This window comes from Cibotium barometz, chromosome 6 (assembly GCF_041138505.1).
Source record: "Cibotium barometz isolate CiBa-2024 chromosome 6, ASM4113850v1, whole genome shotgun sequence".
Lineage (NCBI taxonomy): Eukaryota > Viridiplantae > Streptophyta > Polypodiopsida > Cyatheales > Cibotiaceae > Cibotium > Cibotium barometz.
This window is the reverse complement of record NC_141051.1, coordinates 43,510,773-43,524,747: the sequence shown is the minus strand read 5'-3', so window position 1 is coordinate 43,524,747 and position 13,975 is coordinate 43,510,773. Positions and strand designations below refer to the sequence as shown.

The 13,975-nt window shown below is 44.2% G+C and overlaps 1 protein-coding gene across 2 annotated transcripts in view; it reads right to left on the bottom strand.

Moving 5' to 3' along the window:
* Nucleotides 1-13,510, bottom strand: part of LOC147637781 (S-type anion channel SLAH2-like) — a 28,258-nt gene extending 14,748 nt beyond the window's left edge. Inside the window, exons 1-4 of one of the 2 annotated variants that reach the window (XM_086799613.1) lie at nt 12,941-13,510; nt 11,577-12,588; nt 10,420-11,190; nt 10,262-10,293 (exon numbers count right to left, since the gene is read on the bottom strand). In XM_086799613.1, coding sequence (XP_086655739.1) covers nt 10,262-10,293; nt 10,420-11,190; nt 11,577-12,500 — 1,727 coding nt within the window. In that variant the 5' untranslated portion in view covers nt 12,501-12,588; nt 12,941-13,510. The remainder of the gene's footprint in view (nt 1-10,261; nt 10,294-10,419; nt 11,191-11,576; nt 12,589-12,940) is intronic. The other variant, XM_086799614.1, reaches the window with a different exon arrangement.
* Nucleotides 13,511-13,975: the final 465 nt, after the last annotated feature.

Genomic DNA, 13,975 nt, shown 5'->3' with positions numbered 1-13,975 from the left:
CTTCTAACCCTAGATGATTGTCATCATCCCTTGTCTTCACATATAGTCTCCCAGACCTATCATCCTTCCCTTCTTGGCAACCTTTTCATTGAAAACCTTGCCTTAGGTTTTTGAATCCACTCGAAATCTGATGTAGAGAACTGTGCATCTGTTCCACTTTGTCCCCTTCCCTTCTTGCCATGTCCCTAAACACAAACATGAATCCTTCTTCTTGAACACTGATCCTCGCACACTTGGCTCCACCCCTTGGATGAACTTCATCTCTTAGAGTACTCTATAAAAGCTTCTAGGATAGTCCCAACCGGCTACCAAGTTCCAACTGTCATGAAACTCTCCCCTTGGGTTTGCCTCACACCAACTAGCTTTTGGAGGTCTTGACACAAGCTGTGTTTCTCTCCTTAGACCTATGTGCTTCTTCTGGGACACCAACAACACTTGGCCTAACTGAGCCTGATGCTCTAACACAATGTTGCCTGGTCACCACACCACCAAAAGATCAAGACACGGGCGATGGTTTCATCCATGTGCAATGCAGTAAGGCTAGGTGGGACATGGACAGCAACAATATCTCAGAATCAGCCTAAAGCTCTGATACCAATGTCACATGCGGAAGCTCTGAGTCTTCTTTCAGCCCTAAGTACTGCATAGGAACTCTTGATGCAAGAACAATCAGCATAGATAGAGAATAGAGAAAGAGATGGTTGTATTTTCAGTATATTCACATATACAATACAAATGCCATAACACAGCCCAACACGAGGCTACCAAGCCGAAACATAGGCTGTAGAAATGCTGAGCCAACAATATAATCCATATACCTCCGTGTGGGTACTGATTCTTTCCCAAAAACCACGGGTCTTCATGCAATAGAGCTGGTACAGCAAGTACAACTCTCCATTTAGTCGGTATGGCAGGTACAATGGCTGGTACAGTGGTTGGTACAGCAGGTACAGTGGCTGGTACAGCCAATACAGTGGCTGGTACAGCAGGTATAGCAAGTACAAATGCTACTACAGCATGTACAGTGACTAGTACAACAGGTATAGTGGCTGGTACAGCAAGTACAGAAGCTGGTATAATTGGTACAATGGGTGGTACAACAAGTACAAGGACTGGTACAGGCAGTATAATGGCTGGTACAATAGGTACAAAGGCACCATGGTACAACAAGTACAATGGCTAGAAATCATAATAAATGATTAAATACCCTTGCCTTCAGTATTTCTTCGCGATGGAAGCCTCCACCAAAACAGTCCCCAAAAGCTGGTATTCTTCATGGGCAGCCTTCGAGAGAGAGAAAGAGAGTAGCCATCCTTAGGGCAGCCTGTAACGGTGGTAGAGACTAGTGTGCAGCAAGAGAGCCTCTATTAATGAAGAGAGAGGGCTCCAATTTATAGATTTGAACCTCCCATGAGCTAAAATGGCAAGAGAAGGCTACAATGACAAGTGGAGAGCCACACAATAGCTGAAGTGAGAAGTGTGAGGCCACTTGTCTCACTTTGATCTACTTTCTAACAAGTGTCAGGCCACTTGTCTCACTTTGGTCCACTTTCTTGCCACATGTCCCAATCTAAGAGATGGGTCCTTCCATAAACTTTATCTCTAAAAATATCCCAACTGGTAGACATTCTGTCATAGGCACTTTGCCAACTCTTGGTATCTGCTCAATTCCAGATGTAATGACGCGAACAGAATTTCCATCGGAGTCGGGCCAAAAATAGCAACTCTCCTAAATTTTAGGAGTGTGGTCCCTTTGTATTCTAGGATAATCCCCCATTCCCAAAGCTTGTACTTTCCAAATATTTAGACATCCTTGAGTCCACCACCAGACCCCTTTCATACTGGGAAATGTCCAGGCTGGTGACATCCTCCCCAGTTTCTTAAAAGTCATCCGCAACTTTAAGCTTCAAGCCATATATTCAAGATATAATCATGTCCCATCAAGTGGGCGAGACGAGACAGTCTCAAAATTCCAATATAGCTGAAGAATCCATGTTCCAAAGAAATAGGTGAGACTAAATAAGTCTCCATAATACTAATATCAAAATCATGTCCCAAGATAAATGGGCGAGACAAAAACAGTCCCATAAGTCCAAATATCATAATCATGTCCCAAGTAGATGGGCGAGACAAATCAGTCCCATAAGTCCAGATATCATAATCCATGTCCCAAGTAAATGGGCGAGACAAAATAAGTCTCCTACCAACAAGGCATCGGTCCACATGACCCTTGGCATAGACATAAGTCCTGTGCCAACCAGGCGTCGTGTCCACGTTACCACTTGCACTCCGTGTTGGTACTCTGACCACACACCTTGGATGAGAGGTGGACTCAAGTAACAAGATAAAGCAATCACTCGCAGGCATAGATAGCCTGGTGTTCCATAAGCATTTCTGCTACACATAGTTTTCGGCCACTAATAGTTTGTAGGCATTTCGGCCACCAACTCACATTACCCTCTCAAGTGCCCATGTTCCCTTCCATCTGCTCTCTATTGTTCCACCCACACATGGTAGAAACAATCTTCAAGAGAGCACGCAGGACAAGAGAACACTACACAGGGTATGTTGAGCTCGACACTACCCTCTGAAGTGCCCATGTTCCCTTCCATCTGCTCTCTATTGTTCCACCCACACATGGTAGAAACAATCTTCAAGAGAGCACGTAGGACAAGAGAACACTACACAGGGTATGTGAACAATGAGTTTCATAAGTCCAGTGCATCCCAAATAAAGGGAGCTATAAAGAATAATCCATCCTAGTAAAAGGGAGTCATAAACATAATTCATAAACCTGAGGATGGATCCAAATCCCTAGAAAAGAAGTCCAAGAATCCATAGACCTGTATACCATACCTCTTATCACATACTCCGTGCTAACCACACACCTTCGAGTAGAGGTGGACTTTATCCATAAAAGCATCATATCCATGAGATATCCAAAGATTTCTTCTCTATAAACTAGGACAGATTCGTCCATAATCTTATCCAAGAAAGAGATCTCCATAGATATAATCCATCCCAATAAAGGGAGCCATGAAAAGAATTTATCCCATTAAAGGGAGCCATAATGTTTCCCTGAAACCATCTCAAGGCAAACAACAACACCTTTCTCCTTGCATAGCTATACAAGGGTTAGTGAACATCAAAAACACTTCATAGCAAAAGCAGTAACTTTGCAAACTCAAAGTATACTTAGCTTTTCTTTGCCAAGTTGGTCATGAAGCCAAAAGAAATATCTCGTCACCATATCCTTGAGATATCCTGAGATATATCTCCATATAGCTTGCCTGTAAGCTTGATAATATAATCCACAATATCCATATGGAAAGAGTGCTAAACGTGTGCACATAAAGCCAACTCCATACTTCCAAGATAAATTTTGTGAATTCATAAATCCTTAGATCAACAAGCTGTCTACTGCTCATGCTCTTGCTTCATAAGCTATGAAGCGGATGGCCATGCTTAACAGCAATGATGGTAAGTGTGGTCCCCACTTAGATCTTTTCTCTTCCTTATTGATAAAAGGAAGCCTCCGCTTCCAAGGAAGACTGTGCTCTGATACCAATGTAACTCGCGGTGCCACTTGGGAGACTAGGGCCTTTGACACACTTGTTGATACCATCAATGTATATTAAAACATTTAAACATGGCCACAGCCTTAACACTAAAAGATGGACAAAACATCCACTAATGCAGAAAGTGGAGCTTGCACAGACGGTTGATCTCATATTGTGAGAGGTCAAGGTAGGGGGGAACTAGGCTGTGTACTGAAATGGGGGAAGGTGGTCCATCTGTATGCCATGTGCACGAAACCACTCAACTACCTTCGAATACCATGCATGTGTCGGTAATGGTGGTGTCCGTGTCAACGAGGAGGGCGGTAGGGCAGTGACCCAACTCATCTCACCCACTCCTTCTCCCTCTCACAATATAGCTGCATAGAGGACTCGAGAGCTAGCCGTGAGAGGCATGCTGAATGTCCGAAAGAGGGATATATAACCAATGGGACCACCCCAAACTCGACAAGTATAATTTTCATGTGTGATAACATCATCACCTATAGCCTCTCTATGCTCCACCGTTGATCCTTCCCTAGTCCTGGCCCCCAAAAGGCTGTGCCATACATAACTATTGGTCGTACTCAAGTGTCAAAGATCTAACACTGAGTGCGGGGCTCCTGGAAATGTGCCTGGAAACATTTCTCTCCAAACAAGCTAGAGAGGCATGCCCCCTCAGTGGCAGCCATGGTCATGCAAAAGTGGGGCCTGTAAAAGTGACTCCAAGGTATACATACTTCTGCACAATCTCCACCAGGGCCTCTATATAAGAAAGATAATCGTGAGCTGACCACATAAGATAAACCTTGGTTGAGCACAAATTGACCAACAGATCTACTCCGTGCAAAATCTGTCCAAGTGCATCCAAGTGTGAGTACGAGGGATTGTTTCTTCCTTACATCTTTCCCCACACACCATGCATCTATGAATGGGGTACCTGTGACTCCCATTTTCCTGCATGGCGCGCCAAGCTCTTTGCTCATTTTTCCTCTTCCAATGTAGATGTCATGATGGCATCCAAAGAAGGCATGGCAGTTTTCTGCTTCTTGGTTGCCTCGACCCATTAGTTGTCGAGGTCCTTGGCAACCTCCACTCATTTGGATGTTGTTGCCTCGACCTCTGCACGGAGGTTTTGGGTCTCTCTTGTGATGACATTCTAGCCTCTTCCAAATCAGCTTGTAACTTTGAATTTGCCTCTTATATTTCCAATGCTAAGGCTTGTCATATAGACAAATCCCCCTCCAATGTGGCAACCTATGATTTCTGCTGATTACATGTTGCATGTCACGTGCACGCCCATGCCATGGCTAATCATTCCCATGAACAGTCTTAATCCCTGACTAATCCAGCAGTTTAGGACAGCATATAGGTGTCATAATCTTCATCATTGGCATCAACATCAGCATCAGCAGTGGCAGCACATCACCATCATCATCATCATCAAAATCAACATCAGCATCATTAACAACATCATGGGAAGGCACAGGGGCCTGTCAGCTCGCAGCAAACACCTTGTTGGCTGGCAGCATCTTCACCATTGGCATTAACATCAGCATCAGCAGTAGCAGCACATCGCCACCATCATCATCATCAGAATCGGCATCTACAACATCAGAATAAGCATCAGCATCATTAACATCATGGGAAGGCACAGGGGCCTGTCAGCTCGCAGCAAACACCTTGTCGGCTGGCAGCAGGACCTTGTACAGGAGGCGGCTAGTAGGTGCTCATACAATGGGCAGCAGGTGTGGCAAGAGCAACAAGGCAAAAGTGCAGCATTTCACACAACAGGCCGACAGCATTAGCAGCTGGCCGACCTGCATCCCAAGCATATATATAAGCATTCAGTCCATAATTCAGTAATCATCAAGTTCAATCATTCATTCATAAGTCTAGTCAGTATTAGAAATCATGTAAGAGGCCAAAGGTCACCCCTCCGAGGCTGACCAAGGGCCTGACCATGTACATTCATCAGTAACCTTTTTGTACCATATAAAAATACAAGAAAACCCTGACACCGATCTCTCTCTTCTTCTCTCTCCTCTATCTTAATCATGTGTTAATCAGCATCTTGTTCTTAATCAAGCTTAGGGCTGAGGATCAGTACAGCAAGGCTTTCGCGCATGCAACATTGGTATCAAAACATTCAGGCTCAGCCCACTAAGCATTGTCCCAAGAAAGGTGCACAGTTCCAGCAGCAAGGATGCAACAAGGTAGCAGATGGAGTGGTCTACAAACAGGCAAAGCAAGAGGAAGCATTCCCTTGAGGGTATGTACACAGAACCAATACATCCTTAAGCTCTCATATCAATTCCAAAGACCTAGCAACAATAGGCATGATCAGTTCTGGCAAGTGACCCACCGCTATGTTAAGGGTAAGGGAAAAGCAAGCATGGAGACGGCAGTTGAACAGATGCTCAGTTCTTCAACAAGACTTGAAAGTGGAGATCAAGAGTGAAGGTGTTCAGACAGAAATATCAGTCAGTTGAAATCAAAGTCAGAAGAAGGTCAAAGTCAATAGCACATCATCATCATCATCATTATCATCATCATGGGAAGGCACAAGGGCTATCAGCTAGCAGCAAAACCTTGTACAGTAGGCGGCTAGGTGCTCATACAATGGGCAACAAGTGTGGGAAGAGCAACAAGGAAAAAGTGCAACGTTTCAGCATTTTTTGTGAATTATTGTCCACACAACAAGCCGACAGCATTAGTAGCTGGCCAACCTACATCCCAAGCATATATATGAGCATTCAGTCCATAATTCAGTAATCATCAAGTTCAATCATTCATTCATAAGTCTAGTCAACGGTAGAAGTCATGTAAGATGCCAGAGGTCGCCTCTCTGGGGCTGACCAAGGGCTTGACCATGTACATACATCAGTAACCTTTTTGTACCATATAAAAATACAAGAAAAGCCTAATACCAATCTCTCTCTTCTTCTCTCCCCTCTGTCTTAATCATGTGTTAATCGGCATCTTGTTCTTAATAAGGCTTAGGGTTGTGGATCAATATAGCAAGGCTTCCATGCATGCAACACTGCCATACATGGTGTGTTAGGAAGGGAAGCCGGGTATACACACATGCGAAATGCGCATCCGGACAGAAGGCATGTGCAGTAGGTGGCACAGCACACATCGGGCAGGCAAGCAGGCTACACGAGCAGTAGCACAGTAGGCCAGATAATGGTCCAATGTAGCATGTAGCCTATTTGGCATTGTGCCAAATCTAATCCACGTCGTCTCTAACCCATCTTGCATCCTCGGTCACCTTCCTATGTGAATACGAGGATGCCGGCGGGCTACTCAACCATGGCTACTCCTCATAATGGGGGCTGTACAAACATGAGCTAGCCGATGCTTGGACAATACAATATGACGATGGAGCATTGATATCGAGCAGTTTCATGTTCCTTGTATTCCATGATGAGATTTTCATGGACATTTTTGTATCACTCTAGTGAGATAGTTTTGATTTGTTATACTTTATTTTTATTCCATGATGAGATACACCATGGACATTATTGTATCACTTTGGTCTCATAGACCCATTGGGTCTTTAGAAGACGCTTAATGTTCACTCTCTCTCTCTCTCTCTCTATATATATATATATATATATATGACGATGGAGCATTGATATCGAGCAGTTTCATGTTCCTTGTCACTCTAGTGAGATAGTTTTGATTTGTTATACTTTATTTTCTATTCCATGATGATGAGATACACCATGGACATTATTGTATCACTTTGGTCTCATAGAACCATTGGGTCTTTAGAAGACGCTTAATGTTCACACTCTCTCTCTCTCTCTCTCTCTCTCTCTCTCTCTCTCTCTATATATATATATATATATATATATATATATATTGCACAATTATTTTTTCCATGGCTCAGTATATCCACATATCACTTTACCACTTATGGTCTAATAGACCCTTATGGTCTTCTGTAGACGTTAATATTACTTTCTGTCTCAAACCTTTGTGTGGCATAATGAGCAGATCCTCTCCTCCCTAGGCCTCCGTATGAACTCCCTGGCGCTAAAGACACACTCAGCTCTCCTGTAGAAGGTGGGATGAAACCTGTAAATGGCCAATTGCAATCCGCATGGCCTTGAGATGGCTTCCTTCTCCCAAATTGGATCTCGAATTGGAGGGAGACCTCCAATTGATCACGATGGAGGTTGGCCCTTATGGGAGACTTACTCATTGCCGGCAGTCACTCGGAGCTGTATTCCCACTCCCTTGCAGCGCGTCACATTGTGGGTTTTCAAGCTTGACAGTGGCACATCGACCCACTCCTCTCAAAATAGCCGACGTTGCATCTCGACGCTCGTGGCTTTGGGAGAACCGACCCTTGGTTCTTGTCCACTGGGATCCTGGCCTAGTGTGCTCTTTTTAGAGTACTCCATTCGCCAAGGCAGCCAAATCTTACTCCAAAAGGCAGATGACACGCCTTTGGTCCTACCTTACTCGAATGAGAAGGGCGTCCCGGATGTTTATTTCTGGAGGCGTAGCTTCTGCCACCCTTCCTGTGGTGGTTGGTGGCTCACAGGAGCCTCGCAGCAGGCACATAACTTGCGGTCTCCGGGCGACCTGTCGCCTGCTGCAGATATTGGAGGCCCACCGGGTCTGTGGTGACGCATCCTTCACCTTTTTACCTCGACCCTAGCATTGTCCGCAGTCACCTGGGGCATTGGCTTGGGCGGTTGAGTGGGGACGGCGCTCTTCTATATGGATGATCATGGTAGCGGCTTGGCCTTTGCAGCTCACCCACTTTCATATCACTATGTCAACAAGCCAACGTTGGAACCTCTTATATATACCTAGATGAATCCCAAAGTCATCTTATAAGAAGGTGCAATTTATAACCTCATGGTAGTCATCTACAAGACAATAAACCATCAACTCCATCATGCATAGTATGGAGATACTACGACATCCCCACTTACAGCATCAGTGCCCAATAGTGGATGTAGAACTTGGTATCAATATATGCTCCCCCACACACGCACACACACATAAGAGCATACATTCATACAAAGGTGTGTGTACTGAGTTTCTGTCAGAGCTTCGAAGACACAAGGCAGACTCGGTCATAATGAAGCCTAGCACTAAGGATCATAACAAATGGAAAGAATTATTACAACAAAAAGGTAGTTGATAAGTATATGCACCACTAAAGATAGAAAGAATTAACAATATCAACAGAACTTCACAATGTGAAATTTATGTTTGCTAATTCAGCATAAAGATATACCTAGATGAATCCAGGAACATGCCCAAATGCAGCGAGACCATTGACGGGCTGATTACTCCCCCCATAGAGACCATCCACACGATCTAGATGGATATCATTGACATGCTCTGCATGGCCTTGAGAGACTGACTGGAGATTCGCAGCAGAGGCGGGAGGCTTTCTTCCGCATCTGGAGCCCAGGCCCCTTTCTTTCATGTGAGGGTGGAGATGTTACTTGGCATCATAGGCCCGAGTGTGAATCTCTCTCTCTCTTTCTCTCTCTCCCCAATGTAGCCTCCCTCTGAGAACGGCCAGCCATGGAGGTAGAATCCCCCCATGTTTTGTACATTTTGACTGCATTATTGCAGGGATTGTATTCTGTCATTCTGGCAGGTTTTACTTTTAACTAATAGAAGGATCTTTGTAAAGATTTGACATTATCTGAACTTCAACTTGACTCACAGAGCAAAGGCTCTCTCAAACGCCGAGGTGAAGAACTATAAGTCATGCGAGTCCTAGAACGAGCTTGCTCGCTTCTGACCCCGGCTCGAAAAACAAAATCAAAAAAAACTGTAAGTCATGCAGGAAAGGACACTTGAAATACACTTGCAGCTCTTCACCAGAAGGATGAGAAACACCTAAGAGACCCTTGTATCAGTGAGAGACTGGCCCTTGTTAGAGAGGAACTAGCCATTGGAATGGAAGGTGGATATAGATACCATGCCTCAGAGTCGAAGAACTATGGTGAGCATTGTCAATCTATGGTGGAGGCGAAGAACTAGAAGTCATGCAGGAAAGGACACTTGAAATACACTTGCAGCTCTTCACCAGAAGGATGAGAAACACCTAAGAGACCCTTGTATCAGTGAGAGACTGGCCCTTGCGAGAGAGGAACAGGGGTAGCCATCAGAATGGAAGGTGGAGTATAGATATCATGTCTCAGAGTCCTACTCGACTCATGTTGGGAAAATTAAAACAAACAATTCTCTATCTGCATCCACGCTATGGCAGAGAGGATGTGAGACACCTCAAGGATGCACATGATCTCACCAAACCATGGCTCTTTCCTCCCTAACTTTCAACGTGCTTAAATAGATTCAGCTCCGGAATTAGTCAAACAGGCTATCAATGTGCCCTTGTTTTGAATCAAAAGTGGGCAGCATGGCAAAAGAAATGTGTGCCACATTGGAGCATAAAACTTGCAACTCCCACAAAGTCATGATAATCACAGATATCTGCCGAAAATCAGATGCTGGCATGTAAAGAGGCGCCAGCTAGTCAGTCACCCTTAACATTCATATTGAGGTCATGGCAAGACTGACCAAAAGGATTCAACTACAATTTTGTTCTGTCACAGATGTTTTCCAAGGTATTAACCTCAGAGCTAAGCTTACTAAAGTTGTCATTGTTGTGAAAAAGCAATGAAACGAGACATCTCAAGGATTGGTTTTGATAAGCTTACTGAAATCCACAGAAGAAGTTGATTCGAACAACCTGCAAGGCCGTGTGGAAAAGTAAGGGGCCAATGGCTTGGAACTATGGACTGCTTTATTCAAATTTGATATTTTGGACATGCAAGCACATGTAGCCACATCTCACAATTGGAAGGTATGAACTCACCAAGGATGAATACAGGAACAATGCCACAAAGTAAGCAACTCTTGAAACACGGTCAAAGTCCCCAACAATACTTTTCCAGGCAACACTAGCAGCACTTGGAGCGGCTACAAAGAGGAAAAATACAGGATGAAGCTCTTTGGGAAGCACCTCTGCAGTGGGCAACCGCTGGTAGAGAGTTACAAAGAGAACCAAGTAATGAGCACAACCGACAGCCCAGAAGAAAAAAGCTGGCTCTTTCCAACCAACCACTGCTGCTAACAATGCACTGACAAAATTCCCCACCAAGGACAAGTGAGTGGAAGGATTTGCCACTTTGGATAGTCTTCTATTTCCTCCTGAAAGCCACTGGCCATATATCTTCAGCTCCAACATCAAGAGTGGTGTAGTAAATAGACACCATACAGATGGATGAATAGAAGTAGCAATACTTGGAGGAATGCCCAGGGTTAAAAACATGCAGGCTATCCATGGTGCAAAGAAGAAATTTACTCTCACTGGGTGATAGTATTCTCGCCGCACAGCCTCAAAGTACAACAAGCACTTCAGAGCATATATAATGGAGATGCCAACAAGTGCAGCAACAGCCAAACACCACAGGAGCAGATTTATGATCAGGGGTATTCTTAGAAAGCTCATGGATGCACTGGTGGCCAGAGTCTTCCAAAGCATCGCTTGACTACCTAACCCAAGGCAAATACCGAAGCACCCTATTGGAAATCGAAGAAGAAACGGCCATTGTTGACCAAGTGGAAGTAAGAGCTCCTCTGAGTCCTACACAAAAAAAAAACAATTTAACATTATCAGTCCATACCACATTTAAGGAGGAGAGACAAAGAAATCAATTGCATGATAAACACTAAGTTACTGCAGTATGATTTTCAAGGTTTATGTCACACGCATATATCACCCTTAAACATTCAGACCATCCAGGAGGTTTGATCCTTCCTTTAAATGCATGTTCATAACACATGAGCATCATTGAAGAGATCATAAAGTATAGCTTTCATTTCTCAATAGCGTGCATCCATGAGATGATGCAGACATGAGATGAAATCAAATATAAGATGCAATAGACAGCAAAACATCTCATGTAGCAGTAAAGTTTGAATTTTCTTCAACACCATGATAACATTCCCAAAAGGCCAGTGTCCTCTAACCTTCAATATTTCCAACTCGGGGCCCTCCAGTGCATCAAAGTAACGCCCTGCAGGCATGGCTTTGCCCTCATCACACTCATTCTTGGACGTAGCATCAGATAACTTCTCTTCTTGTGGTCGTTTGGATCGCAGGCGTGAGAGTTGCTTTTCAATTTTAGCAGACTTTGTTCTGAACATGACATAGTTTTCTTTTTTTGCTCCATCCAAATCATGTGAAGTACATCTCCGTGCAAAATGAGTAGATCTACTGCCTTTCATTGTACCTGATAGCTTGGTGGTTGTTGGCATTGGCTGTGAGAAAAACTTCCTCTTGGATTGTGTCTTTGCAGGCTCATGCATAGGATTCTGGGGTGCTTGAGGTGCATCACCATTGTCCCAATCGGCATCACATTTCGGGCTCCTAGAGCCAAACGACACTTTTTTGGCTAGTTCAGCTTGGGCCCCCTGAGGGGTAGATGGAACTCCTCGTCTTGACAAGATCAACTTTGGGGCAAGTACCCCACCAGATTTCAGTTTACTTTGGCAGGACATGTTTTGTTTCTCTACTACCAGCTTAGATATGTCCACTGTTGCAGCTTCACTAGGAGCATCTGTTTGGTCGCTTGGAACCGCACCATATTCGAGAGATCCCCCATCCCCTTGAAGGTGACTACCGAGTCCTCTACAATCGAAGCCTGTGAATGCATCATTGCTGTCCTCCAATTCCACAACATTAATGCTTGAGTGAGTACTTGTGTCAAGGAAATCACTAGCTAAGAAAGAATAGCTTCCAGTAGAAATCGTCTTAAGCAGGGATGGAAAAGTCTCATCCATAGGGCTAGCTTCAGTGCCCTCCACCCCTTCTCTGTTGAATGCATCCTCCCTGGCTTCATTGATGCACTCCCCTCTAAGTTCTGTCAGCGAAGGCTCATCCCTTTTTGCCATGGATACTGTTCACATACACCGAAACCCTGGTCAGTCCTTCAATTGCTTCCAAGTAACGGATACCTGACCTCACAAACTGCTCCAGCACCTACGGTAGAAAACTAGACATACTTCAGAACCTATTCAGTATGAAATTTGAGAATGTAGGTGTCATCCTTCTTCATGCAACTTACAAAGGAAGCAATAACTAAGTGATCTATGTACACCAATATTATCAACTGGGATGTATGATACAGATGCAGCTGATTCCATATGGAAACATAAAGTCAGCGCATCACACATTAGTGCACGATACAAAACTAGTTATTATCACATATGCAGGCTGTAGAATCAAACAGTTTTTTATCTGCAGGTGCTGCGCACATTGAGGTGCAAAACATCAGTGCTCACAATGAGGTGAAAGGCAAAGAAAGAGAGGTGGATAATCCATAGCTAATTACCTTAAACCCTTGCAAAACCTTGCTGGACGCCCACGATATCTATGTGTGTGGCAACATGCAAAAAATGGCCACCACTCTTCTGCCCACATGAAACAGGACCGACGAAAAGGCTAGCTAGCTTTTGTTCTCATCAATGGCCTTCTCTTGCGATCAATGTCGTCGAGCCCAGATTAAATACTGGCGAAACACCATCGCCCAGATGGGAAAAGCTGGATAATTCAATCGCCCAACTTTAATCTGCTCATTGAATCAAACGCCAAGTGAGAAAGACTCCGGTAAAATCAATCGCCCAGTTGACCAAATGCTTCATGAATTAGTCGCCCAGTAGCACAAAGAAATTCAGAAAGTGGAGCGCCCCTCCTCCCCCACCCCCCCCACACACACACAGTGCACATGCGCACTCAACACTTGCGGTAGGCTCTCTCTCTCTCTCTCTCACACACACACACACACAAATGCCTCATGAATTAATCGCCTACACAAAGAAACTCAGAAACCCCCCAAACACACACATATGCACTCAAACACTCTTGCGGTAGGCATGGTGCTCTGCTTGTGTGAGAACTCAGTATCCACATTGCATGTTCTCACATTACCTTATGCAATTGTGGTCGTTTTTTAAAAAATAATAATAATAAGGCCGCCGAGTCGCCGACTCAGCAGGTGACAAATCTCTGTTTTTTTTTTTTTGTCCAACTGTCACAACAAGCCACGCGGACTGCCGCGCCAGAATCGCCACTAATTTTTATGCTCCGGCGCGTTTCGTCGGTCCAGCTGCCGGAACGCCATTGGTATCCGCAAGCAAATCTTTGCACGTCGTCATTTCCAGTGCTTTTTTTATATTAAAAAAATATGTGTTACATATATTCAACTTACCAGATTGGAGAAAAAACATATATAGGTGCATATCACTCAAACGTATTAATTATTTTTTTTTCGTTCACAAATAAGGTTCACTAAGGTTATGAAACCTTAGTGAAGGGTATTAAACATAAGGTTGACAAAGGTTAACAAAACTCGTGTTGATGGGACAAA